This window comes from Megascapheus bottae, chromosome 2 (assembly GCF_031878675.1).
Source record: "Megascapheus bottae isolate mThoBot1 chromosome 2, mThoBot2.hap1, whole genome shotgun sequence".
Lineage (NCBI taxonomy): Eukaryota > Metazoa > Chordata > Mammalia > Rodentia > Geomyidae > Megascapheus > Megascapheus bottae.
The window spans coordinates 69946210-69971325 of record NC_143510.1 but is presented as its reverse complement, the minus strand read 5'-3'; the positions used below and the strand labels follow the sequence as shown (position 1 = coordinate 69971325).

The following is a 25116-nucleotide window of genomic DNA, read 5'->3' as shown; positions in this document are numbered from 1 at the left end:
CTTTCTTACTGGCAAAGGATTTCCCAGAGATCCCTTAGCCGGAAATCCGGCCCCAGAGCTGCTGAAGTCCATCCCCCGTGCCAGCCACAAGCCTGGTAAACAAAACCCGCCCACCAATCTTTCAGCTTCCTTTCTCCAAACAATCAGATCCAAAAAACCTCATAGCCAGATCACAAGAGAAAAAGACTTTCTGAACTGTTTGGATCCCAAATTTAGTGGAGACACAAGTTTCCTATCCTGCCATCCTGCCCTGATCCCACTCCCCTCAAAAATATCCTGAAGAAGACCTTTTTTTTTTTTTTTTTAATTCTTTTTCTTTTTCTTTTATTTTTTTTTGTTCTTTTTCTTTGTTTGGGTTTTTTTTTTCTCCCACCCCATCTTTCAGTTGCATTTATAGGTTTTCTTATTTTATCTTTACCATCCTACCTACACTTTTTTTTTCTTCTCTTTTCTCTCCCACATCCCTCTGTCACTGTGGTCGTTCCCGGAAACATAGTGACATCTCTGGGTACAGTCTGAATACAAATGATATCTATATTTATACAGTCACCTGCTTTTTAATCTCCTGGTCTCAATCCTAGTATTTCTTAAGTAAGAGCACACAATAGTGAGGAACGTCCCTCCACCATTTTCTTTCTTTTTTGATTTTTTTTGTTGTTGTTCCTTTTGCTTTTTTGTTTTTCTTTTTTATTGCTCTGTTTTTTGTTTTGTGTGTTTTTTTTCGTTGTTCTTGGTTTGTGCTTGTTGTTGTCTTAATTTCCTGTTTTTCCTTCTTTATTTTTAAATTTTTCCACCATTGAAATCTCCTATATCTACCTCCCTCTTTTCTTGATATATTCTTCTAATTACCCTTCTTACTTTCATAAGTTTTAGCTAATACTTCCCAAACTTTGTACTCAAATACGTTACCTGCTAAACAACTTAGATCAGATATCCTTATGCTATACCTTTTCTTCATTACTATAATAATCTTACACTCCTACGTTATTCCTCTTGTACCTCCCCTGATCTCTCTCATACTATTTTTCTATCTCTGGTCCTCTGATCATCTTTCAACCCGTATAATGCATGGATCTATACTTGATGGCTGTTGAGCAATACTGTATATCTAGGTGTTCAATGATACTCTAGGTCCAGAGGGACTTAAATACAATAGAGATTGGAGCGAGAGGCTTATTGTTTTGGTCATAAATCGGTGATCAGTGGTTGTATTAGTCTGGTCTGCAAGTGTACAAAAAGAGTGATAATACCAATCAAAAATTGTGAACATCTAGTGTCTGCCAGCTAAAGAGGTCAAGGTTGGTTATATCTGAAAAACTATAATTGTGTTAAGTATTAATCGTGCTCCCATTTTCAAATGGGCAGAACAAGAAACTCAAGAAAAATGTCAAATCAAGGAATAATATCCCCCACCCAATATAAACAGACAATGGAAAAGTCACTGGCAAACCTAGAGGAGAGTCTTCCAAGTGCTATACAAATGCAATTGATAAACATCTTTAATGAAAAATGTGAAAATATAAAGAGATAAGGGAGGAAGCCATAGCTAAACAAGAGGAAACCATTAACAAGGTGATAAGTGAAAAAGGAGAAGCCATAAAGGAGGCCATAATAAAGGTTTTTCAAAGAAAAATGGATGAATTCATAGAAACCACAAACAAAAAGGTGACCGAACTCCAGCAAATGTCCAAAGAGAATAAAGCTACTGAGCTAACCACTCAAAAGGAAATAAAGGAGCTAAAGAAATCCTTACATGATCTAAAAGAAGAGATGCAAGGCATCAAAAATGAGCAATTAGAAGCAAGGGAGACGAGGAATAAAGTAGATAGCTTTGAAACACGGTGATTGTTGGTGACTTTAACACACCACTCTCACCTATGGACAGATCAACAAGGCAAAAACTCAAAAGAGAAACCTTAGATTTGAATAACAGTATAGACCAACTAGATCTAACAGACATCTGCAGAATATTCCACCCAACAACAACACAGTATGCGTTTTTTTCAGCAGCACATGGAACATTTTCCAAAATAGACCACATCTTAGGCCATAAAACAAGCCTGCACAGATTCAGAAACACTGAAATTATTCCCTGCACGCTCTCAGACCACAAAGGCATCAAACTGGAACTGAACATACATCTCCACCAATGAAAACCCTGTAACTCCTGGAGATTAAACAACACATTGTTGAATCACAAATGGGTCATCGAAGAGATCAGAACAGAAATCCAACAGTTTATGAAATTTAACAATAAGGAGAACACAAAATACCAGCTCCTTTGGGACATGGCAAAGGCAGTACTCAGAGGAAAATTTATAGCTGTGAGTGCCTACAACAACAAGTTGGAAAAATTGTAAACCAACAAGTTAATGTTTCACCTTAAGCTCCTGGAAAAACTGCAACAAACCAACCCGAACCCCAGTAGAAGAAAGCAAATTATTAAAATCAAAGCAGAATTAAATGACTTGGAATCCAAAAAAACTATAGAAAGAATCAACAAAACAGGAGTTGATTCTTTGAAAGAATTAACAAAACTGACAAACCCTTAGCAAACCTTACCAAAAAATGAAGAGAGCATACCGAAATAAACAAAATCACAGACAAAAATGGTAATATCACGACGGAAATTTAAATATTTATCACATTATAGTTGTTATATATTTAAATTATTTTAGATAGCAATATTGCTTTTATTCTACCTCAAAAATCTATCATTATTAGTAAAACCACTTTAAAATAGGATATCAATTTGCTAAATAACTTATGTTTGAACAATTTTGTCAACAAGATTTCTTAAATAACTTTATAAAGATTATACTAGAGAAAATGAAACATTGTAATCCTGAATCTTTGCAAGTATATGAAAATTGATAAAACTAATGTACTTGAGTACTATTTATTATCACTGAGAGAAACTTTATATAATCATTCATGGTATCTTTTTTGTTGTTAATATTATTTGAGGTTTAAACTTGTCTCTGTGCTTGCTAGGAAGGCACTCTACCACTTGAGCCATGTCTTCTGCTCATTGTATTTTGATAAATGATGACAATATCATACCTTAAGTGTGCACTATGATTAGGGTAGCAAACGACAGATGGTAAATGTATAACTTATCCTCTTTTCCTAAACAGTTGGGCATGGAGATATTTCCTCATGAAGTCTTACATGAGTTTTTACACATGACTCACTCGACCACTAAATAGCTAGCTGTTCATAGTACATTTGCAAGATGAAACCTATTTTCATTTTTTTCTAGCAACTTTATATATGTATCTCCTTGATTACAATAGAGTACAACTCCTGAGATATACAAATAAAAAAGATAGATAGTGTAGCTAGGTAACAACATAAAAGCATTAACATACAAAGTCATAAAGCTGAAGTTTAAATGAAGGACAAACTGCCCTCCACACATTGCCTCAGCCAGCTTGGAAAAAATACGCAAACTTTCCAACTCCCTAGCTGCGATGAAAACTAAACATCTTACTCTAGGATAATTGTTCTCTAGCTGTTACACCTTGCCTAGAAGGTTTGCACTTTGCCTTGGGCTTATCTACTGAAATAAAAGAATCAGAAAAAGTAATAATATGCCATAGCTGACCTTTAAAGATGCTTCCTATACACATGTAACTTAATTCTTAAAAGGAAAATTTGTGGCATATAAGGTGTACATTGGTTCTAAAGTTAACTATAATGCCAAAAAATCTACACTAGAGTGGTAATAAAATCATGATGCAAAACCTGAAATGCAATAAAATGATCAAGGATGAATTAAATATGGTAAAAATGCAAATCTATAAAGATTTAAGAAACAACAATACAAGAATAGCCATATATTTCTCAATCTTAATTCATAAGATGGATGAAAATATCTATTTCATGGAGTAAGGGGGAGATTCAGAAATAGCAAGTGCCATTTATAAGGACAATTCATATCCATGTCCTACAGGTATTTTCATGACTTTAAAATTGTGTTTTCCCCTAACTACAACATGAAGTTTTATTATTTAATGACTACATAGAAAATTCTTAATTATCTTTACATTTTTAGAATTATTCCTACACTGCAATTATCATCAGTCTTATGTTATAATTGAGGTCACTGTATTTCACTTAGCCAACATTCCTAACATCAAAATCAAGCAAATACCAGTTTGTGGTCCCTATTAGAATTTTTTACCGGGCTCTTTCCATTAGAATATGTTATACAAAGAATATCAGAAAGAATCATTAAAGCTAAAAAATAAATTCAGTAAGTGTCATCAGTAAAGAAATGGTGTATATGAATTGAAGCTTCATTAAAATATTAAATTTATAGTAAAATATATAGACAATGGCCATAGGAAAAGACAGTTTAAAAAATTTAACAATGAAACAAAGATAATTGGTCAGAAAAAGGGCAGATGGAGAAGGGTTAAGTCATTTCCTCTGGTACTGTAATTTTTCTTAACTTACAAGAAGAGAAAACAATGTTTATAGTACCCAGGAGGAAAGAAGCAATAATGGCTATTTTTTTCCTTCTCTTCTTGCAAAAAAAATGACATAATCGAGTCGCTTTCATAAGAATGAGATTTTCTGCACAATGATGTAGCAATCAAGTTCATCACCCAGATTTATTTCCAAGTCTCTCCCAGACAAAAGGGATTTGGATGTCTCTACGCTGACTTGAGGCAGATACAAACCAGTTTCAGATGTAGAACAAATAATGTCACTCTTTCTCCCTAAAAAGCCCTGAGTCAAAATAACTAGACAAAGGTTAACTCCTCAAGGAAAAAATATTGGGTTATTGATGATATTGATGCTCACTGATTCTTGTGTTTCAAATTACCAGACAGTTCTAATCTGCAGATAACCAAGAGATCAGGCAAAGAAATATTACTGTTTTAAACATTGCTCTTTATCATTTAGCTAATTCACTGGATTTTTAAAAGTTTTGTGTGCGTGTGTGTGTGTGTGTGTGTGTGTGTGTGTGTGTGTGTGTGTGTGTGTGTTGGTCATGGGGCTTGAACTCTGGGCCCAGGTACTGTCTTTTAGCACTGCTGCTCAAGGCTATTACTCCACCACTTGAGCCACGCCACCACATCCTAAAAGAATATTTTAATAAGACTCAATATAGATTATTTTCTTAAAATCTTGTATCCTCACCCACACAAAAATTGATTCTTATTTATTCAACTCATAGAATTGGTAAAATAAGATTCTTAAAAATTCTTGATTCTGTGCCAGTAATTTTTAGATAACATTAAGTTGGTTCATTTCAACCACCTCTTAAAATTATATTATTATTGAGGGATAGCACTGAGGATTAATTACACTTCATATATTATTTAGATAGGCCAGTTACTTTTGGCTGTTGTTAGGTTTTTATTGACTTTGAGTTTTTCTTTGTTTGTTTTATTTTGTTTTGTTTTTTGTTTTTTGTTTTTTTGCCAGTCCTGGGCTTGAGCTCAGGGCCTGAGCACTGTCCTTGGACTTTCTCAAGACTAGAGCTCTACCACTTGAGCCTCAGTAACACTTACGGATTTTTCTATGTATGTGGTACCGAGGAATCAAACCTGGGTCGTCGTGCATGCTAGGCAAGCACTCTACCACTAGGCCAAACTCCTGGCCTTGACTTTGGTTTTAATATGAGTGTTTTGTTAGGTGGGAATCCAGAGCCTCATGCTTGCTAGGTAAAAGCTCTATACTAAGCTATTTGCTCAGTCCTGATAGCTTGATTTTGAATGTTAATTTTGCCTTTGAAGAACTATTTGATATTCGATAAATAAATTACATGGAAGTCTCAGTTTTTTCATTCATCAAGTGTGAGATTGACGAAAGAATTCCTTTTTTAAAATGTACACAGGGAATAGGAATGAGTGATAAGACTGCTTTCCTAACATGCACAAATCCTTGGGTTTGGTTCCTCAGCACACCAAAAAGAGAAAGCTGTGCCTCAAGTAGCAGACTATTAGCCTTGAGCAAAAAAAAAAACTCAGGCCCTGAGTTCAAGCCCCAGTACTGGCAAAAAATATTTTTTAATTAAAATTCAAAAAGGTTTAAAAGGACATTGATAATATACACCAGTGGGAAATGCCTTATAAAATAGTAATAATATTTAGATCAACTAGATCTAGTCAAGACTGACTTCATCTTTTCTTTTTCTTTTTTTTTTTACCAGTCCTGGGGCTTGAATTCAGAGCTTGGGCACTGTACTTGACCTTTCTCAAAGATGAAACTTTACCACTTGAGCTACAGCCTCACTTTAGGCTTTTTCTTTCAGCATTTTCTGTATATGTGATACTGAGTAATCAAACTCAGAGCTTCTTCTACCACTGGGTCACACTCTAAGCCTGAGACTGGCTATATCTTGACAAGTGCTGATTCTTCCTTTTCAGGATTTTTAAAAAATTTATTTACCCATTGTTCCTAATCAATAGGAATTAGAAATTGAGTTTGAAAAAAATCATTTTTAAGTGAGTTGCATCATATGTAAATAGCCATTGACGAAATTTCGATGTTTTCCAAGAATCTAATGAATATTTCGAAAAGTAATTATATAAAATAGTTTGCTTCTCTTAAGTGTGCCTTGTTTTTTTCTAGTTCTTTGTTATTCTCAAATAAAACTCTATTTTTTTTTCCTAAATGTAGCATTCTCACCCAAGATCAGTGCTATTGTTCGCTTCAAGTTTCCATGTACCTATTGAACATACCTTAGATAACCATTTGGTCTCTTAATTGTTTCTTCCTTTCTTTCCTTCCTTCCTTCCTTCTTTCTTTCTTTTCTTTTCTTTCTTTCCTCTACCCATCCTTCCCCTCTCTTTTTTTCTTTTGTTCTCAGTCTTTCTTCCTTCTTTTTTTCTTTTTCATTTTTCTTCCAGATCTTGAACTCAAGGAGTGGGCCATGTCCCTGACCTTTTGCACTCAAAGCTAGTGATCTACGACTACAGGTATATCTTTACTTCTGACTTTTGGGTGGTTCATTGGAGAAGAGAGTCTCAGAACTTTTCTGCTCAGGCTGCTTTTGAACTGTAGTCCTAGATCTCACTCTCTTGAGTAGCTAGCATTAGAGATGTGAGCCACTGATGCTCAACTACTTATATTTTTCTAAACTACATTTAACACTATAACCTTAGAATAAATATATAGTAGTAAGATTACTAAAGTGTCTTTTGTAGTCCCTAAAATCTTTTCTGTGTCATGGGGGTATATACATTCTCTTTCCTTATATATTTCAGTAGTAAAATTAGCTACTAATTTCCTAAGAAATATATTTTGCCATATTAAATGAAGGAGGAATTTTACTGTTGTATTAAACGGTAAGTTAACACACATCAACTTTTGTAACAACTATTTCCTGCTCTTCAGGCAGTAGAGACAAGCAGAAATGGGAGGATCACAGTTGGAGGCTAGACCAGGCAGAACCAACAGAATCCCAAAGACTGGTGTCCTGGGATAATGGCCCAACCAATCTGTGTGGCCAGAGATTAGAACAAATACAAGATTCTAATTATAAAAAGGACTGAAAATGTGGCTAAAATGGTTATGACTAACAATGTGTGAAGCAGAATTCATTCTCCACTACTATAAAAAAGAAAACCCTTCCATTAATATTTAATCCAACATGTATTATCTACAAAAGCTTATATATATATACATATATATATAAAGTTCGTTTCTCTTATACATTTGGTTTCCTGTTCTTATACTAATATAACATTGTTATCACCAATCTAATTCATTTTCATATTTTAATATAGAGAAACTCTCATGAATTAATCTTCTTTAAGTTACATTGGATCTTATTTTACTGCTAGTTCTGGGAAATTAACATTAAAATATTTTTTCAAAATTTTAAATGAAAATTTTAGAATGTTTCTTGCTGTTGCATTTGTTAAAAAAACAGAATAGTATTTCTTTATTCAAATATCTACTATCATTTTCATGTAGCTATTAAGGCCTACTCTGACAATTATAATTCTTCTGATCCCAAATTAAGCTGTGACAGATAGGGAATCTTTCATCTCTTCATCTGATCTGTAGCCTATATCTAGAAGATTCTGTCTCTAAACATGATAAATAACTGATCACGTTCTGTATGACTTTAATTAGATATCACTTTTTTATTACATAGGTCATTAAAGAGAAGTAACTCCATTTACCAGAAGCAATAGTCAGAACATTTGACATCAAGGTGCATCGTATGAGAAATTTAACTTGCTGTGATTTTAATTCTCACTTTTTACTTTAGTCTTAGAATTAACACTAAAACATCAAGGAGTCTGGTTTTTGTTTTCAATGTATTTCTGTCACAAATGTGCTGTCACTGTTAGCTGTCAAGATTTTGCGAATCTCTTTTAATTCTAGCTTAATCTTTTTTCTTATGAAAACAACACAATTCCAGACACATTGATTAAGAAATCCTCAATGGCTGTTGTGAGAGAAAAGACAAAGAAAAACTAAAAGGGTTATAGGGAATGACAGTTGTTATCTGATAAAAACTGCAATAATTATAACTTCTACTGTGATGGAAGGATTAGAAATAAAATAAAACAACTCCCATTCATGGGCTGAAGGGAATTATGAAAAAGTTCAGCACTCAGCTCATTACCAAGTTGTGTAATAGTAAATTTAAGAAGTCCCGTGAATCATGATGAGTTGTTGCAAAGAAACTGTATATGTGTTTCATTAGGGAGACGCACTAATCATTAAGAAATAAGTCAAACCTCAGTGGAGTGAGGTTATTTAAAACAAACAAACAAACAAAAAACATGCAATGTGCCATCAAAATTTAACTTGGGGAGAAGCCAAGAACCTGTGTCAATACAGTATTACTCTACTTGCATCGTTGGGTCCTAAAGTTCTTTAAGATAATCAATTTCTTTTACATTTACAAGAAAAAAAGCCCACTAAAATAATCAATGCACAAATGTTAGCTCAAATCCCAGGAAATGCTCAAAAATTTCCAATGATAGAGAAAGAATGAGATGCCGTGTGTGTATGTGTGTGTGTGTGTGTGTGTGTGTGTGTGTGTGTGTGTGTGTGTGTGTGTGTGTGTGAATGCTGTAGAAATAAGATTCTTTCTCCACCAATATATATTTTCCCCTTTAGGAGAAAAATGAAATAAATAAATTGGCTCAATACTATTAAAATACTAAAGAACAAAGCACATGTGTTCTAATTTTAGCTTTGAAAAAGAAACAAGATTCACTGCACAGGAATAAAAAGGATAGAATAAATGTGGCAGAAATTATGAATGGAGACAATGGAGATATAGAAATGGAAGATTTTTCTGTGTTACATAGGTTAAAATTGTTTAATATATTCACTTATGTCAAGCAATATGTCTCCAAATAAACAATGAGTGGTTAAATACAACTTGCTGCATTAATGCTAATTACAAAGACATAGAAGAAATTCATTTTGCCAGTTACCAGGTGTCAACTCAGTGCCAAAGGCTATTCATTTCACTTGCATTTCACTACCATTTAACCTTCCCCCAGCTTGAGTTTTACTGGTTAATTTGGAGATGGTGTTGCTGATATCTTTCTACCTAGCAGGTGTATAATGGCATACAATCTTCTATATAGTAGCCTCCTTAGTAGCTAGAATTACAAACATGAGCCAGCATCTTGCCCATACAAGAAATTTTTAAATTCATTCCACTTTCAATGAATACTTCAGGGTGAAATCTACAACTCACAAACTACCATTTCTATAATTAACATGTTGATGAAAACAGAATCCATTCCAGAACAAAACACGGCTTGCTCAATTTTCATTCTTCACTCACTTTGAAGAAGGCAATGGTTTCTATCAATGTAGATAAAATTAGAACAAAATAACAGCTCATTTGGAAAGTAAAATGAGATTTTTTCTGTGGAAAACAACTTTTTTCCCATCTATTAAGGAAAACCAGCCATAAATACACAAACAACTTAGCCCATAGAATTTGTAATATATTTTATTTTGAACTTAATTTTTATTGTTTCTCTTCAAGATCAGAATCCAGAAGGAAAGCTTGGGGGTATATTGAGTATTTGGACTGAAAGGGATTGAAAGAACCTCAGAAGCAAGTTCTTTTATATTTTTTTCCAGAGCTTTGTTCTTCCCCCATTCCCCCCACATAGAATTTTTCTCCCAGAAACAAGCAAACCATAACCTTAGAAAGGTGCATTTCTCCATTCTCTTGACTTCCTTGAAGACTTCATTCCAGATAGGCCTTGACCCACACAGTGTGGGACGAGATGTTACACAGAAAGACTAATGAGAATAGAGACTGACAGGCTTTGCTGACTTCCCTTTTAGACAGTTACCAGTGAGCACACCCAGATCAATTACAGGGCTGTCCACAGAATTGGACATATAATTGGCAGCCACAAACCTGAGCACTGAAATAATGTTCCCTGGGTTTTTAGTCTGCATTTATGAAGTCTCTCACTCATTCAAGACTTCGATTAATCAGATGAATGGTACTTTTCTCTTAGTAGTCTCTTTGTCATATAGAATGGTCAGTTGTGCTCATGATGACTGAGAAATAGGGAGAGGTGTAAAATTTCTGCTTCCGCAGTTGCCTACTGTAAATTTGTGCATTAAAAACTCATTTCCTTGATTCTATTCTTTGACACAAAAACCTCCTCTATATAAGGATGGAAATTTAACTAAGTGACACCAAAATTGATGTCATTTAGAATGCCAGATTTTAATACCTACTTAATAAATTTCACAGGTCTAGCATACTATGCCTTCCATTTTCGGACGACAACCCTATCTATACTTAATATGACTAAATTGTTGACTCCATGGCTATTATACAACAAAACACAAAAACATCTATGGTTTTCTCATTTACTTCTAAATCTTTTGAAGACAGACTTTTCAAACAGAAACCATTTGAAATTGGAAATCAGAGACTAAGAAAGATAGAATTAGGTAATAACTTGAGTATATTCATTTCCATATAATTCAATTTTAAAATGAAGTTCTTAAGCTTCATTCTTTCCCTTTACCACAAAACTGGCAAAAGTATGAATTAATGTAACAGGTGGGCTGGTGTGGTTTTAATAGCAATGAAATATAATCAACTGCCTCAGATCATATTTCCAGGAAAAGTTAACCTCAGCATGCTCCTTAGGCAACTCTACTATTGACATTTAAGTGTTCAGACTCCCCACTGGGACCATATATCTTCTGGTCCTGGGTTTAATTGAAACTTTAAACAAAATATATTACCTATTTAATACAGCTGAACTGGATGCTGTCCTTTGTAGTGTATAGACTAATGCTTAGCAAGGTCTGAACCCTATAGTACATATTGCAAAGTTTGTACCTAGGATGAGTGGGGAAGACAACAACAAAAACTGAAACTTAAACCAGTGCAGATTTATAATAAAAATGAAGTTATAGAATAAAATAATATATTTTTATATTCAGAAATTTTATATGATCGCTCTTTCTGATACATATCCAAAATGATCATGATTTCCCTAGATTCTTGGATATTTATCTTATGAAGTGAGTTTCTGAAATACCGGAAATCTAGTTTGTCTTTCTGAACCCAGTGAACTAACCTGGCATCCGTTTCCTCATCTTGGCCTTTCCAATGATGAAAAAAATGAAAATGAAATACAAACACTCATTTTAAAAATTTAGAAAAAAATACGTTTTCAGGAGTTACATGGATTACTGGCTAATCCAGTTTATGAGCAGGCTTATTTGAAGGACTGATGCACTGATTTTTAAGAATGGCAATGGAAGTAATCACTGGGAAATCACTGGAAGTCAGAAAAGGAAGCAGGTGATATTAAAAGCTCAAGGCTGATGGAGTGTTAATGCTTCTACACTTGCATGATGTAAGGTTCAAATCCTACTGAGTTAAAAAAAAAAACCAGCTCTTTTTCACAGTAAGTATGTTAAATGCCTTGAACAATCATTGGAAGAACATAAGGCTGGGGGAAAATGGAGAACTGCTCTTATAACATCCCTTTTAATTGTCACCTGCATACACACATAGATCAAAGCAACCAAAATCAATGAATCAGCAAAATTACAAATTTTGCATAAGCTAAGGAGATGTGGACTTCCTTTTTTTTTTTTTTTGCCAGTCCTGGGCTTAAGGTCAGGGTCTGAGCACTGTCCTTGGATTTTTCTCAAGGCTAGAGCTCTACCACTTCAGTCTCAGCACCATTTCCGGCTTTTTCTAAGTATGTGGTTCCAAGGAATCGAACCCGAGTCTTCGTGCATGCTAGGCAAGCACTCTACCACTAGGCCAAACTCCTGGGCAGATGTGGATTTCTTTTACAATCATTCTATCAACTATACTCAGAACATAATAGATACCTATTTAGAAACAAATTAGTACGGAAATATTTGTTTTCTTTTTTTCTTTCTTTTGAAGCTATACAGGGCAACTCTTTGCTAGTTCTTTGTAAAACAACAGTAATGGACCTTTAAAAATTGCTAGTAGTCATTTATGACATGTAACTTTTTTTATTCTATATCTATGCTTCACAAAATAGAATTGGAATTTTTTTCATTTTTTATTGTAATTAATAGAAGTGTTACATTATATTTGCCAGATACAAAGTACATTACTTAAAAATCATTGCTGTCCCTTCTCATGTTTTTGTCCCCATTTCCCTCCCCCAACCCTTCCCCTCACTTTAATTTTCCCTAGAATTAGAAAATTTATATAAGCTTTTTATGCCAAAATTTGTCTACAAAGCTGTGTTTCTCACATGCTTTTTTATAGCTTCCTGTGAATGACTAATATGATTGAAAAACACTCCGATCTATGCAGTGCTGAAAATTAAGGAGTAGAAAATTATATCAAAAGATATTTACCTGCTGGACAATATAATAAAATATTCTTTTTGAATTTCAAGTTTAACTCAGTACAATATGTGTTAGCTGAAGGCTTATGGAATAAAATGCATTTTGCATATCGAGCTGAGACTTGAAAGTAAAAGGGATGCACACAAAACAAGAAAAAACAAAACAATGAATTATCCAGAGTACCAAAAGTCTGTTATGAAAATAATGGCAAATTGACAAAGAAAACAGCAAAAGGCACTGTCATGTAAGTCTTCTGGAAAAAGAAATGCAATCCTTCCCTAAGATAATTTTTGTTATGGACAAGAAAGTTTCATTTCTTCAGAAAACAGGAAAATATCTGTATATATGAAAGTTTTGATAGTAGTGTCATCTTAGAAATCAGAAAGTCATTGTTTTGTTTTGTTCAGACAGCATAACATAACCCACATAATAACAGATAAAATAACAGATATTCTTAAGGTTATTATTATAGTTTTCCATTTTCTATATAGGTATTTTCTTACAAAAGTTAGTCACTAAAGAGCTCTGAATGAATGGTGAAATTTCCTAGAAAGATCTGTGCAGGAAGGAACCATATTAACAATTACTATTTGACACCACCTCCACCACTTTACTCTTCCTGTAGCACCTATCACCTTAAAAATATTATTTTTCCTCCCAAAAGTTATATTATGCGACTATAGAATGTAATGAGAAATTCTCATTCTCTTCTCCATATCACTGATTATAGTGTTTTGCTCTCAAGATATATTACTGAGATGAAATGGACTAAATCATTTGTATAATTAAACGAAACAATTACTTTGCAGTGAAAAAGCCGGGTAATTTTGTTTTAAATAGTAAATAGGCTTAAAATGACCTCTGGGATTGGAAAAGCACAAAATGATAAAAATAATTGGAAGCTACAGTCTAATTTAGTTTCCTATAATCCTTTAGGGTTCTTCAAATGTAATGCTGAGAGTTTTTAAATGTAATACTGATACTGACATAAAGATCAGAAAAATAAACAGAGAGGACGTTAAAAAGGTTAAAAAACTATCATTCATTAAACATTCAATATATTAATATTTAATGTATTTCTGATGACATTGTAATTCTGTATTTGACCATTCTAGTTAAACAATAGGGTGATTTATGCTGCAACAAAAATAATGTGACTCTGAACAGATAACTAAGTTCATCTAGTATGTGTGTGTGTACACACACACACACACACACACACACACACACACACACACCCTGACAGAAAATAAAAAATGGAAAAAAACTTTAATCTACACATGCTAAACATGACAATTTAAATGTAATGGAAACTCTCTGTCAGTGGAATTAAATGAACTGGTATTCACTGAGTATGCTGTTTCAATTTCAATTAATGTACATGATGATAAATGCATCATTTTGATTTTGACTGCTGAAAGAAATGTTGATAAGAGGGAAAAAAAGCCTTGGGAGAAAATACAATAATCCCAGACAAAGCAGAGGATCGTTAGGACTTCTAAACAGAATTCTAAACAGAACCCTGTTGACCCTTGGTGACCGCAAGAACCATGACAATAACAGATATCCTATCTGCAGGGTTACTGTATTTGTGCTGTTAAAAAAAACTGAAAATAAAACTAAGAGAAGATATAATCATCTACTATTGCAAGTTAAAAGTCACAGAAATGTTGAAGGTAATAGAAGGTCACATTATAAAAAATGCAACAGAGCAGGCATTTTGTCTAATATGTTTTACCTCCCTTAATCTAATGAGCCTCATATTGATACTACTATCTTAGTTTATACTTCAGTACTACTTAGTTTCTGTTGTTGTTGTTTTCTGTTTTTGTGCAGGTTGTAGTGTTTGAACAGTGGGCCTGGGCTCTCTCCATGAGCCTCTTTGTGCTCAAGGCTAGTACTCTACCACTTGAATCATGGCATTATTCCCATAATATTTTAGTTTTTGCTGACAAGAAAATTAAGGCTTCCACTTAGTATTTCCCTGTCCCACCCTCAGCTTATATCAAAGGATAATCTGATCCCAAGCTATCAGATGTGAGAAACAGTACAAAATAGGTTGTGGTCTGTTGTCATTTAATACAACTTATCTGAAGAGTTAGTCCAATTCAAAAGAATGAAGGTCATACAATTGGTTAGAAACATTTTTAACACCAACACTGTGATTTGGTTGCTTAATATCTCATGTATGATCAAGCACAATACTTAGGCAAAAGTTTAATTTTTTAGTTCATAAAACAATATTTAGTATCTGGGTTGTGTTACATCTGGTGTGTTTGTGGTTCCATTTCTGTAGTTCTAATTCAACTAATTACTCAAATACCTCAATCCTATGGGATTGAGAGCAAATGAGAGTAAAATTTTAAATTATTTTTGCTTACTTACAAATTATGACAGTAAAAAGTATCCTAAAATATAACAGAAAAATTAAGCTAAGAAATAAATTAACTAAACTTGCTTTCATTAATATGCCAATGGGGAAAAATATGATCACTTGAGTTTCTGGATCAATGAACTAGCATATAAGGCACGGTTATGTATGAAGTTTTCATAAGGAATTCAAAGGAAATGAAATAAAAAAGAATGAGTGCTTTTTAAAAATCAACTACAGATAATACACTGAACTAAAAAAAATCAAATCTAACTATTTCACACTTATTTCTTCATTTCCAGTAACCCCTCCAAATTAAAGGAAAGAAAATGGAAAAAGCACTTGTGTGTGTTTGTGTAGCACAAAAACACACACAAATACTTAGGGTTAGTCGTCCTAAGGGGGTGAGTAAATGAGACATGAGAAGAATGAGTACTTTCAGTCTGTATCCAGCTAGACATTATAATCCATCATTAATTCCTAACGGGCACTAAAAATATGTAAACGTGAAAATTACAAAACACATGCAAGGCTGTTGATAAACTTGATAGGATAATCAGCACATGCTGACAGACTAATGAAACTGATGAACTGGTAAGGCATCTTATCTCTCAGCACTTTTATTTTTTTTCCTTATCAAATAGAGGGTAATCGTAATGTGTGAGGAGTTAAAGCAAACACTCACAGGATTTAACCTGTGTGATTAGGAGGTGAACTCCCTCTCTAAGAAAATTATAATTTCCTCAACAATTGCAAGCATAACACATGATCAGCTGATAAATCTTCATCTAAAATTAAATGTAAGGCAGCCACCATAATTTTTAGAAGATATTTGGTATTTAAAATTATGTTGGGATCTTCCTCTAGAAAATTATTAGCGTGCTTCTCTGAACTTGGACAAAGCAAGCACCTCCTTCTGTAATGGATTATAACACAAAGGACCAATCTTATCTTTTGCTGCCTATATGCACAGTGCATTTGTGTAGCCACAGGACAGAGAGCAATCCCAAGATACCACCTCAATTTTCAATTCAATTTATTTACATAAAATAATTGAATGAATTTTCTGAAATCAGTTAACTATGGTTAAAATCAACATTTGGCATTAATAATTAAGATACCATATGGAGTCTCTTGCCATGGATCTTACAGCCACATCATAATTTGCCTAGTTTGATAATTGGAAATAGGCAATTTCCAAGTACAAACAAAATCATAAAAAAAAGTCCCCATACAGACAAAGCGAGAGAAAGCAATCCTTTCAGTATTCCTTTTGACATGAAAAAATCCAATATTAAAATAGAGAAGTCAGTTGGCTGACAGTGGATCAAGCCTATAATTTTAACTGTTCAGTAGGCTGAGATCTGAGGACCATGGTTCAAAGCCAGCCTGGGCATAAAAAGTTTGTGAGATGCTTATCTCCAATAAACCAGTCAGAAAAAGCTGGAAATGGCACTGTGGCTCAAATGGTAGAGTCCTAGCCTAGCCTTGAACACAAAGAAGCTTAGGACAGAGCCCAGGCTCTGAGTTTAAGCCTCACCACCAACAATAATAGCAACAAAAGTAGGCTGGTCCTTCTGAAACACAAATATACACTCTCACTAGGTACAAGATGTCATCACATGTAGTTTTTTTTTTTTTTTTTTTTTTTTTTTGCCATCCTGGAGCTTGAACTCAGGGCCTGATCACTATCACTGAGCTTCTTTTGCTTAAGGTCAGTACTCAGCCACATCACCACTTCCAGCTTTTTTGGTTTATAAGATACTGAGGAATTGAACCCAGGGCTTCATGCATGCTATGTAAGCACTCTACCACTAAGCAACATTCCCAGCCCAAGCACATGTACATTTAATTCTCATGGATAGATGAATGGTAAAACGTTGGACAAAAAAGGTGGTTATTTCATAAAATTTAAAGGCAGAAGTATATTTGCTGCAGATAGACTTTATCATCAAGTAATTATATCAAGAGGAAACAGGAAGCATTTTCTTTAATTGTGGGCATTAAAACATTTCATTGCGGAATAAGCAAACTAGGGCTGGGACACATGAACAACTTTATTAACCTCTTCACAAAGATCATTTCCTTTCTGTTTACTGAGAAAACAAATGTATCATGTCCCACTCTATCTCTATTTGTAAAATATTTGTAATTTAAGAAACAAAAGGAATATGAATATGCTTGCAGGTATATTTGACAAAATTTGTGGACATGCATATACATATATAAGTGATAAAGCTATTATCAAGGGATTTCCAAGTGCAGTACCTCAGTCCTGGAGGTCATGTAGTCTAATTTCATTTATTTTATATAGAAAGAAAGCCAAATGATCTACCAGGTTTAATGGACAGGGGAAGATAGGATTATGTAATTTGAGCTGTGAAAAGAAAGAGAATAAAAGAAAAAGAAAACATGGTTGAAAGATCAAAGTTCCCCAACTTCCCTGTGTCATCAGAAACCATTCTTTTAACATACTAGCAGGTATCATGAAACTTAGAATTATTTTTCCAGGTATCACATGCATACCTTCAGCTGCCATGACAGCAACTGCCTCTAAGATAGTCAAGAACTAAACACAGATAACAGGAATTTTTGAGAATTTCTACTTTTTCACCTCTTGTACTTAGAAAAACTCATGCCTTATATTTACATATATCCTGTCTGAGTAAGAGATTTAAATGAATTAGTTGACATAGAAAAAAGATAGTTATTATTTAACATCTTTACCATCTCAATTTACTCTCAAGTATTACTCTGCACAAAACATACTGGAATCCAAGGCCTGATTATTGAAAGCAACAGAAGTTTGCTCTGTTATTATCTTTCATATGCACCAAAGTTCATGAGTTTCTATACCACTGCAAGTTTAATGTTAAGATTTTTTTGCCGGTCTTAGGGCTTGAACTCAGGGCTTAGGGCACCGTCCTTGAACTTTCTACAGACTAGCACTCTACCACTTGAACCACAGACCACTTCCAGATTTTCCTTTATATGTGGTACCAAGGAATCAAGCCCAGGGCTTTGTGCATAATAGGCAAGCACTCTCCTAGGCCATACTCCTAGCCCCAAGAGTTTTCTCATGAAGAAAATAACATGAAGTATATAAATATATTGAAATGACTATGCATTTTATGTTACTGTAAGCATGAGAAAATTTACACATATGTATAAGATACTCTCATTGGGCAAGAGTGGATCATGCCTGTAAAACTAGCTACTCAGGAGGCTGAGATCTGAGGACTAAGGTTCAAAGCCAGCATGGGCACAAAAGTTGATGAAACTCTTATCTCCAATTAGCCACCAGAAAACCAAAAGTGGCACTGTGGTTCAAGGGGTAGAGTCTAGCCTTGAGCTGAAGAGCTCAGGACCAGTTCCTGGGCCCAGAGTTCAAGCCCCATGACTGACCAAAAAAAAAAAGATACTCTCATTCTCTAGAATCTGGCTAATTCTTAGACTCTAAATTATTTTGAGAGCCAACTGCAATAATTCTTAAGGCCTAGACACTGTGCTGATAACTTCTGTGTTAATGCATTTATTTCTCATTTCTCATATCAGCACAAATACTCTCTGTCAGAATTTGGATATGACACTCCAATGTGAGCAGGGAATCTTTATGAGTAGTGCAATCATGTAACACAAGCACAAGTTCTCACTTCTCCACAGTATCAAGTAAAATAGAAATGTTTTGCTTACCCATCATGTTGTACAAGCTTTGTGGAGCAAATTGCCTTGGCATTTTCTGAATTGCTTCCTTATATACACTCAAGGCTTCCTAATTTAAGAAGACAAAAAAAACACAAAACAGATAAATTTTCACCAAAGTACAGAGATATTCACTGAAAGTAAGAAAATAACAAATTCCTCCAAACTTAAAACTATCCACTGTCTGATGAGTGAATCAACACGATGTGGTATTTATACACAATGGATTTCTATGCTGCTGTCAGAAAGGAACGACATCACCCCATTTGCAAGGAAATGGAAAGACTTAGAAAAAGTGATATTAAGTGAAGTAAGGCAGACTCAAAGGAACATAGGCTCAATGGTTTCCCTCATTTGTCATAATCAGTAGAAACCTTGGGCTCTCCTAGCAGAGATTTACAATAGAACAAAATCTAGATACATAAGGCCATATAGGATAATGCTAAATGAAAGGACCTCCAGGATATAGAAACAAAAGCCATATAATGAGTGATTGTTGTCCTTAATGTACTATGTTATATCTCATCTCTTTTGCTGTCCCTTGGTTATCTCATATTGTTACAGTATTCCATCTTGTTATCTGATATATTTTATATATGTTTATTTTGTTATTTGAAATCGCAGAGGGAAGGGAGGAAAACAAGATGAGGGGTGGGAGTGGGGGGAGGAAAATGGTGACCAAGGCATGAGAAAGGATATCAAGGTTTCTGAAGTAATGCACCTTCTATCTGGTGAATATAATGTAACCCTTCTATTAAGTGCAATAAAAAATATATGAAAAAACTATCCACTGTCATTTCTAAATGGTTCAGTAGAAAAACATAATTGAGCCATTCTGTGAGAATACACTGCCTTAATTCCAAAAATGAGAACTCAGCCCAGTGCAGAATGCCATATAAACATGTAGATCAACAAAACTGAATATTAGAAATGTTCTTTTAATATAGATTTTATAGTTCTTCATACAGACAAATCAATGGAATGGCACACAAAAAAATCATACTTGGAAGTTGATCATTAATCACCTAAAGTCTAGAAACATTTAACTCAAGCAACCCAGTGAGATTTAATAAAACACAAGCCAACAAATCTTCTAACTGGTGAATCCTACTGAAAGGATGAGAAATTATTTTCAAATTTGTATCTTCATCCTTATAGTACAGTGCAGTCCTAGCATGCTGTGTAAGAATGTGCAGGTATGGGCTTGGTGGGTCAGAGCAGGAACAAGTTTGAAGAAGAGAAGGCAAGAAGGGTCACCTGAAGGCATGCTTTCTCTCTACAAGGGAAGACACTGGGTGACAATTATAGAAACTGGGTCGGGCCATAAAAATCAAAGTACTTTTGAAAAGAGAAAGTTGGGCAACAATGCTTTGCAATTTCCCTTCCTTGTACATTCACAATACATGCTATAATACAATTCCTCTGAAGAAAATCACAGGAAGAGAAAACACATACTAGTAGAAATTTGTTGTTGTTGCTGTGTTTCCAAACAAATTTGATCAAGAAACCCTTTGTATGTAAATGCGTCCTAGGGTTTTATGGCCCTGCCATGAGGCTGTAAACTTGAAAACAGAGATTGACTGAGAAAAAAAAAAAAAGAAGAAGAAGAAGAAAAAAAAACAGAAAACAAAACAGAAGATGATTCCAGACCTCATAGCGGCCTTGCTCATGGTAGAGTTTCCCCAGGTTGTAGAGACAACTGGTCACTGAGCTTTTGTGTGCATGAGGATCCTTTAGGTTCTCATCTGGAATTTCTGAACACTTAAGGAATGTCCGCCGGGCCTCTTCTGTTTTTCCTTGGTTCATCAGAATAATGCCAGTGTTTAAATATGCAGCTGAGGAGGGAAAAATAGACAGGAAGAGAAGAGTGACATGATGACAGACCTCTAGAGGACCTTTACTTTGTGTTAGTTACTCCACTGATGTGAAAAATAAAACTAGAAATAAATACCTGTAGAAAAAATACAAGATTCACAATGGTAGAAGTGAACCACAAGACTCTCTGAAAATACTAATAACATGATCTTTCCTTCCACAGAACCCCCAAAGCTTTTCAGCTTAAAATCAAGTTGAATCAAAGTTCCAGCTATTGGAAAACATATTTTTTTAGAAAGGAGATGGAATAAAAATGTGGATTTGAGCAAGATATGTTTATCAATAAAGCTGGAGGCTGGTGCCTCACACCTGTAATCCTAGCTGCTCAGGAGGCTGAGATGATGGTTCAAAGCCAGCCCAGGCGAAAAGTCTCTGAGAGACTTCATCTCTGATAAACTACAGAAAAAAAAAAGTGGTGCTGTGGTTCAAGTGGTAGAGTATAAGTCTTGAGGACAAAGATGCTTGAGGAGAGTGCTCAGGCCCTGAATTCAAGCCCCAGAAATGATAAAAAAAAATAAAATAATAATAATATCACATTTTCTCTATGTTCCAAAGGTAATCTTCACAAATGGAAAATTAAAATAATATTTTTCTTTAATTCAAAATTTGACTAGTACTTACAAGCCAGGGTAGGCCTACTCCCGATGGCCAGTTTGTAATAATGTAAGGCTTCCGCAAACCTGCCATTCTCTTGGAGAAGTAGTCCTCTGCATGAGAAAAAGAGAAATCCCGAGACATGTCTCCATTACTATACACAAAACCACAACGTATATCTTCATATGCCAACAATTAAAATAGTGACCTAATTCTATCCACCACCACCCCCAAAAAAACTCTCTAAATGGGAGGAAATAATTCTTCAGGAGAGATGATACAATGCAGCTATCAGTTTCCATTTATGTTCCATTGGAAAGTATGAAAACATTCTCCACCCCCCCACATTCCCTTCCACTTAACTACCCCCCCCCTCGCCCACCCGCCAGACCTTCCCTTCCACTGAACTTTCCCCTCCTTAGCCACACTTCTCTCCCACTAGAGTTACTAACCACCTGGATGTCTTTGAGGAGCATGCACGTTTTCTCATCACTTTCATAAAGGAAAGCTGTCTAAGGCAATGATATACACAGGGAAACATGAGCTGCCTCCCTCACTAGCTGCTGCTCAGGAAATATTTGTCCATGCCTCTCCGAAAGGACAGTCTGGGTCAACAACAAAGAGAGACAGAATTTAATCAGATGCCATAAAGGAACAAATAACTGAAAGCCATCTACACTGCTATTTATGTGCTCCCTGGATGTAGTCAAGTAAGGTCGAATTTCAGAATACCACGTAAATTTCAGCTGACTGTTGTAAAACACATCTTTCTCTTCAGACCCTTTGACACTGCTGGCCGCCCAAGGAGGCTTCTTAAATTCTAGTCCCTATTTTATTCCAGTCCTACTAGATCTGCTCCACATGACCTAAATAAATATTAATTACAATTATGTCTATAAAAACAAAATGTCAGGGAACTGAACTTAGTTTTTAAAAAACTCTCACAGAGGAATTTTAATCTAGTCCTGTTTTCTTCTTTAAAATACATTTTTATTATCTTTGAGTAGTGGTACAAAAAGGGGATTTCAACTCAGACTTTTGTTTTTACAGTACATTGCATCTCAATGGTTCCCTCTCAATTTGTTCTTTTCCCAAATCTTTACCAACTCCACCAATCCCCTCAAGTTTATCTGGTTCTACTTTTATCTGTACACTAAATATTTTGACTATATTTTCCCTATCCTTTTTCTACCCATTGCCACATTCTCTCATAATCAATATGTACCTTACAAACATATATTATATAAAAATACTTATATTCCTCTTCACATAAAGGGGAAGAATGCAGGTATAAAAACTCAAAAATACCATTCATAATTAATATTTCTTTCCTTCGATGTCAGAATTCTTCAAAGAGTTATCAGTGGTACATCAAGTCCTATTTACCCCTAAATTTCTTTGAGGTTCTGTTCCCTGAAGTCCCTGTATAAAATCATATCAACGATCAAATCCCTTAAAGAGGGATAACTGACTTTATTTAGCTTTTGTTTTTTCTTGGCTTTGAGAAACCAGTCTTTTCCATTTTTGACACCATCCTGTACAGAATGAAGAAGAAAGTACATCTTCATTTAGTCCTTTAAAGGATGCCAGTACTTCACAGGATTTTCTTGTCTGTGTATAATATAATATACAATGTAGTCCCTGTACTTGTTCACTGCTTTCAATCCTGGAGCAATGAGTTTTCTCCTGATACCCTGGTTTGTTCTCAAGAGTTGATTGGGCCACATTAGTTCTACTGTGATTCTAAAGTGAACATATCCAAAAACTGAAGAAAAAAATCTCCCACTTAAAGATAAGTAAATACATAAATGCAATAACCAAAAATGGATGGGGAAAAATCTTCTCAGTAATTAACACCATTATTTGCCTCAGTTGCTAAAATGAGAAACCTGATTATCACCTCTTTATTCTTCACTTACAGGGACATGCTTCATAAAGTCTCCAAAGCTTACTGGTTCTCATTTTGTAGGTTTTTTCCTCTGTCCCTGAAGGTTCATCATTATGGCTATGTCAGAGCCCTTTTTATCTTCTCAGTCACCTGAGTCACTGCAATAGCCCACTAATTAGTCTCTACATAATTACATTTCTAAAGGGCAAATATGCCATTAAGCAATATGGAATGAACACAAAGAGGATAGGTACAGATCTCTGACGATGTGCCTGAAGCTCATAAACCCTGTAAATGGATGTACCTAGCTTCATGGGTATACATAGGGCTGGTATATTTTATTCTGTCACTTCCCAATTCATAAGCCATTGGAATGACAGAATAATAAATAGTATGATCACCACACCTACATAACCCTGTCCTCACTGACTACTTAAGAGTAACCTCGCTCCATGGAATGAAACAGCAGGTTAGGTTTCAGAATTGTATACAATGATAGTGTTTGATTTAAGGTATCTGCTTTTACATTAGCTACATAAAACCAGCAAGGGAAGAGTCAGAGTGAATGGCTACCATAGCTGATTTTTAATGGGTAAATATTTAATTGAACGTAAAGTATGAACTAGTAAATATATTTAAAATGTGAATAATTAACACCTACTAAGTTGCTCTAAAAGTGAATTTGAAGGAGACACCTCTTGTGTACCTAGAAAGTTACTAAGAAAGGTGAAGAAGAAAACAAATGATAGAAATGACTAAACTAGGAAATAGTGGACCAGCATCTCTTTGGCCCAGGAATGACAAAGTTCATAAAGCACAGATGAAATGTCACATGACAAAGAAGGGGATTCAGATGATCAACTAACTCAAAGGGTTTGGGTTAATATCAAAGATGTGACATTGATCAAGGCACAGTACATTCATAAAATGGTTTGTGGAGGTAACTCTGTACAACTATTTACAAATAATACAAATATTCAAAAGATACTGAAAAAAAGCAAAGAAAGCCAGAACTGGAGCAATTTTCCTTTGAAAATTTATGAAGAGATAAAAGTATTCAGTATAATACTAGATCATATTACCTTCTTGTTTTAAGACTCTCAAATTTTGTTTTGCACTGCCATATGTTGGTAACACTGAAAAAGGAGAAGTGTTATTTTGGAAGCTCAAGTGGAATTTTAATCATTTCTAGCACTGGTAGACTAGGCTTCTGTCATTATTGCCTTCCACCTTGACAGAGTTCATTATTTGACTTTACTGAAGATAGACTAGGGGGATAGAACTCCTTCACAAATCAGCAGTTACCATAAAAATAACAGCACTCTACTTTTACCAAATGTGAATTTGTTTACATATAATAATACTCAGTGATGTCAGGTTAATACCACAAGGTCCATTTTATACATGATGAACCTTGAGCTGGAGAAAAACCCAGTAGTATGTAAGAGGTCACACAAGTGGTAATGATCCAAATGTAAGGCAGTCATATGGCCCTTATTGGTCACTCCAAACTCTTGTATATAATCGTACAAATCAATAAACATAGTTTATTTGCACTTCACATCAAGAAAGTCTTCTGAATCCTCCACACATTAAAAATAAGGACATTTTTTAATGTCCCACCAAGCTATCTTATGTGAAGTTACATTCAAGTAAGATAAACTGGCCCATGTTATATCTTAAGAGGAAGTTAAAAATACCCTTTGGGCAAAAAATGAATAAGAAATCGTTCTTATCGGGCCGGGAATTTGGCCTAGTGGTTAAAGTGCTTGCCTAGCATGCATGAAGACCCGGGTTCGATTCCTTGGTACCACATATATAGAAAAAGCAGGAAGTGGTGCTGAGGCTCAAGTGGTAGAGTTCTAGC

General features: G+C 34.7%; 1 protein-coding gene across 1 annotated transcript in view; it reads right to left on the bottom strand.

The window, feature by feature from the left end:
- Positions 1-25116, bottom strand: part of Tmtc2 (transmembrane O-mannosyltransferase targeting cadherins 2) — a 336278-nt gene that overhangs the window by 94642 nt on the left and 216520 nt on the right. Inside the window, exons 5-7 of the mRNA XM_090328335.1 lie at positions 21389-21474; positions 20543-20727; positions 18884-18962 (exon numbers count right to left, since the gene is read on the bottom strand). Of these exons, the coding sequence (XP_090184461.1) occupies positions 18884-18962; positions 20543-20727; positions 21389-21474 (350 nt within the window). The remainder of the gene's footprint in view (positions 1-18883; positions 18963-20542; positions 20728-21388; positions 21475-25116) is intronic.